General features: G+C 46.3%; 1 protein-coding gene across 1 annotated transcript in view; it reads right to left on the bottom strand.

The window, feature by feature from the left end:
- Window positions 1-4,966, bottom strand: part of Psmd13 (proteasome 26S subunit, non-ATPase 13) — a 14,037-nt gene that overhangs the window by 1,407 nt on the left and 7,664 nt on the right. The window contains exons 8-11 of the mRNA XM_031384954.1: window positions 4,899-4,963; window positions 2,484-2,546; window positions 175-255; window positions 7-66 (exon numbers count right to left, since the gene is read on the bottom strand). Coding sequence (XP_031240814.1) covers window positions 7-66; window positions 175-255; window positions 2,484-2,546; window positions 4,899-4,963 — 269 coding nt within the window. The remainder of the gene's footprint in view (window positions 1-6; window positions 67-174; window positions 256-2,483; window positions 2,547-4,898; window positions 4,964-4,966) is intronic.

Here is a 4,966-nt window from a genome sequence, read left to right as displayed (position 1 = left end):
GTCCACCTCGTCTATGCTGCCTCTCACCAGCCCCACCGAGAGTGCCTTCATCACCAGCAACTCCACCTGTGCAAGGGGCTTCATGAGACACGCTGGGAGCACTGCTCACTGAGGCCAGATCTCTGCCAGGGGTGTGGCAGCACTGCTGCTGTGACTCAAGACCAACAACCATACCTTGTTGACATTGATTTTGGCACTTTTGGCAATTTCTTCAAAAGTGAGTTGTCTGTGGTTGGCAGGCCGTGTGAAAGTCATCTGAAAAACAAAACTATTCTTCTAAGCAAAAGCGCTCAGAGAATTGGTTAAGAATTTCTTTTTTGGTCAAGGCTGGAGATTGGCTTAGTGGTTAAGAGCACTGGCTGTTCTTCAAAGGATCCAGGTTCAATTCCAGAACCCACATGGCAGCTCACAACTGTCTGTAACTCCAGTTCCAGATGATCTTGACACCATCATACAGACATACATGCCATACATGCAGACAAAAGATCCATGCATGTGAAATAAAAGTAAGTCATTAAAAAAGTTTCCAGTTTTTGGCTGTTATGACCATAGCTGAGCAAGTGTTCTTGCAGTATGGTAGATGGGTGTGGAGAGTGGAGACGGGAACAGGAAGGATCAGGGGTGGGGAGGATGGAGGGAGAGTACTGGAAGATACAACTGCAATCGGGGAATCTCTGGGATGAGCCGGAAACCTAAGGCAATGGAAACTTCCAGGAATTGATGAGGTGACCCGAGGGACTCCTAGCAATGGGAGGTACTGAGCCTGAACTGACCATCTCCTGTCACCAGGCAAGACTTCCAGTGGAGGGACTGGGACACCAACTCAGCCACAAAATCTCTGACCTACAATTTGTCCTGCCTACAAGATGTGCAGGGGTAAAGGTGGCACAGAAATTATGGGAGCAGGATTCCTAATGATATTCTGTTATACTCAGATTGGCGGCTAGCCCAACTGTCAAGAAAGGCTGCACCCAGCAACTGATGGAAACAGATGCAGAGACCCACAGCCAAACATTAGGCGGAGCTCGGGAAATCCCAAGGAAAAGGGTGAGGAAAACCCACAAATCACCCAACCGGAGCCCATAGGGGCTCACAGGGATTGAACTGCTGCCCAGGAAGCCTGACAGGGACTGACCTAGGCCCTGTGCACAGGTTACAGTTGTGTAGCCTGGTCTTCCTGTGAGATTCCTGACAGTGGGAGCAGGAGCTTCTCTGACTCTGTTGCCTGCCTCTGGGACTCCTTGCCCCTTCTGTGTTACCTTGTCCAGCCTTAAAAGAAGAGGAAGTGCTTCATCTTATCACAACCTGATATGCCAGGGCTGGCTGATATCTACAGGCCGGCCCTTTCTGAAGAGGAAGGGAGGAGTGGATGGGGGTGGGGTGGGAGATGGAAAGTAAGGGGAAGACCTGGGAGGGGGAACTGCAGTTGGGATAGAAAATGAACAAAATTAAAAATAATAATTTTTTTTTTTTTGGTCAGAAGTTGCAGTTGTTCTGTGGGAGCTTGGTTCATGCCTTTAATCCCAGTACTCAGAAGGCAGAGATAGGCAGATCTCTGTGAGTTCAAGACTAGCCTGGTTCACAGCAAATTCCACGCTATGGTCAGGATGACTAGTGAGAGGCTGTCGTGTTTAAAAAAAACCTCTGATATAACAGATTGCTTTATTAGTCCTATATTCAAGTACTCAAGTTTTCTTAAGCTAGTGTCCACTACAAACAAGGTTTCAATGGACAAAACCAAGTTTAAAGGAAATTTTGACAAGAACAAATATTCATCCTTTGATGATAGTTGCACGGGGACCACTGCAGGAAACTGGGAATGCACATGGCAATTCTCCCACAAGCTCATATTCTATCAGACGACACACAACAGCACATGGGTAGAAAGGGTGTGTCCTGAGACAGTAGCTTGAGGTTCCAATGGGCAAGGACAATTACAAAGTGTCTCCTGGAGCCTGTCTAAGAGTCAGACTCATGGGCCAGTGAGATGGTTCAGTGGGTAAAGGCGCTTGCTGCCAAGCCTGGCAACCCAGAATTTGATCCTTAGAATCCATCCGGCAGAAGGAGAGAACTGACTCCCAGGAGTTGTTCTCTGATTTCCACATGTGTGTACCCCTCTCCCACAAAAGAAATGTTAAAAAAAGAAAAAGTGCAAGATCCAAATTCAAACCTAATGAGCAGAAGCAAAAGGGAGGAAACAGCTGGGCGGTGGTGGCGCACGCCTTTAATCCCAGCACTTGGGAGGCAGAGGCAGGTGGATTTCTGAGTTCGAGGCCAGCCTGGTCTACAGAGTGAGTTCCAGGACAGCCAGGGCTATACAGAGAAACCCTGTCTCAAAAAACCAAGAAAAAAAAAAAAAAAAAAAAAAAAAAGGGAGGAAACAGATAGGAGTGGGGCCCCGAGAGGTGGGAAAGCACGCAGGGCTAGCTAGCTCATAAGCACTGTTCCAGAACTATGGACAGGGATTCCTGAATGCTTCTTACCTCCATAAGGCACAACAGCTGGATCTTCCGCAAAAGCTGGGCTTCGTTGGCTGCTAAGTCAGGCTGCAAAGTACAGAAAGACAGAAACGTGGGTTCTGAAACTCTACTATGGGTCAAACAAAAAGAAACTGGCAAGCCCAAACACTTTACATTGTGACTAGCTGAGGTTCACTGAGAGCTCCAAGTGATACTAAAGAATTTAAAGAATAAACTGACAGGCTGTTTCTCAAGACAGGAGTATATGCAACAGGATTTACTGATGTTCCAAACACCACCAACGGGCACCTCAAGACTCTTGGCAGAGGCACCACCAGCCAAGAATAAGTCTTGTGTCTTGAAAGGTTTTGGGTGGCACTGATGTTAGCCAGCACAATGCGAGCACAATTGCCTGAAAGTACTGAAGGCCTAATGGCTTGTGCTAAGTCTAAAGAGCCAGTAGTTAATTTGCAACAGACAATCTCTCCATGGTGAGAACGAAAATCCATCTTTTTGCAAGTCTGCAGGCCGGTATGATGTCACACCTGTGTTCCAGCACTGTGGAGCTAAGGCAAGAGGATCACTTGAGCCTACGAATTCAAGACAAACCAGAACACGGAGAGACCATGTTTCAGAATAAAAACAAAATAAATTCTGCTTAGAAAAATACCAGCAGGGACATTCCTGCAGGTATCCCAGAATTTTTTTCGTCTTATAAATTGCTACATTAAGCTAGTCTGTCTGTCTTGTCTTTCTTTTTTTAAAATAGGGGTCTCATTCATTATATTGCCTAGGCTAGTCCTCAACTCCTAGTCTCTAGTGATCCTTTTACCTCGGCTGGGACTGGAGGCATGAATCCTAGTACCTGGCCCCACTTTCCTTTGAGGTGGTATATTTTGCTGACAGGTCAATTCACAATGAGACTACAGTTAAGGCTTGCTGGATCCAGTATTTTCTGTCTTTGCAAAGCCCCTTCACTCATCCCACCCCGCTCTATTACACCCCCCCACACACTTCAAGTTTTTATTAAACAACAGGAAAATCCAAAGTTTCAGGAAATATAAGAACATAACCATATTTCCTACCACAATGAATATTTTGAAATATTTACTTCTAATAATTTCATTTTAAAGGCGATGCTACTGAGCCGGGGAGAAGGCTCAGAGACTAGAGTGTCATATAAACGAGGGGACCAGATTTTAGATCCTTAGGATGTAAATAAATCTAAATAAATGCCACATGAGTTGGGTGGCGTGGCTATTCACTTGTAACTCCAGCCCAAAAAGACCGAGACAGGGGCTCTCCAGAACAAGGCTAGCAAGACTAGCCATACAAGCAAGCTCTGGGCTTAAGTGATAGAGCCTATCTCAATGAATAAATTGGAATGCGACAAAGAAAGATTCCTACTACCAACTTTGTGTTCCACATACATTTGCACAAACATGTGAACATGCACAAACACATATGAACATATACACTATGCACATATACATGAATAAAAAAAATGTGGCCGGGCAGTGGTGGTGCACGCCTTTAATCCCAGCACTTGGGAGGCAGAGGTAGGCTGATTTCTTGAGTTTGAGGCCAGCCTGATCTACAGAGAGAATTCCAGGATAGCCAGGGCTATACAGACACCCTGTCTCGAAAAACCAACCCCTCCCAACCCCCCCCCAAAATAAAAGCAAAGTAAAGAAATAAAATAAGAAAGGCTTAACTTATTGTTAAGTAGCTGGCTAACTGCTACTACTTTTCTTGGGTCCCTCCTCTGTTCTCCCCACTGCACTGTGGTCCCGGGGACTGCCTATTCATGTTGACACACACTTTTCAGTTCAGCAAATGCGTTAAGTTTCCTGGTCCTCTTCCTCCTGCATCTCCTCACCCATTCAAGATTATACAGATAGTACGTAGACAGTCTTCCTCTGGGAGGTCTATGATGCACCTTAGCCAGCAGACAGAGAAGCATGCTGTGCCTTTCATGAACAGCACTGCAGTGACTCACACCTCTACTGCCCTGTTTCTGGGAGAGAAGCCTGGCCTACCAATGTCCAGTCTATGCCTAGATCCTCTTGGGCATCTGGTGTGTGTATAGGGAAGAGGCTTAGTGAATCCCTGTTGTAAGAGTAGACATGGGGTGAGATGGTTTGTTTATGGTCAGCCCAGGGAGTGACATTATTAGAAGGTGTTAGGTGTATCACTGTGGGTGTGGGCTTTAAGACCCTCATCCTAGCTGCCTGGAAGTCAGTACTCTGCTAGCAGATGGAGCTCCTCCTGCACCATGTCTGTCTGGATGCTGCCATGTTCCCGCTTTGATGATAATGGACTGAACCTCTGAACCTGTAAGCCAGTCCCAATTAAATGTTGTCCTTATAAGAATTGCCTTGGTCATGGTGTCTATTCACAGCAGTAAAACCCTAAGACACAGGGGTACATGAAACCTACCTGCTGGCCCCAGGCAGACTTCAGTGTCTGGAACCTATCTACATCGCCACTATTGAAAGCATACAGGG

Source organism: Mastomys coucha, unplaced genomic scaffold (assembly GCF_008632895.1).
Source record: "Mastomys coucha isolate ucsf_1 unplaced genomic scaffold, UCSF_Mcou_1 pScaffold21, whole genome shotgun sequence".
Taxonomy (NCBI): Eukaryota; Metazoa; Chordata; class Mammalia; order Rodentia; family Muridae; genus Mastomys; species Mastomys coucha.
Note: the sequence above shows the minus strand (reverse complement) of the source record. Positions and strands in the feature narration are given on the sequence as shown.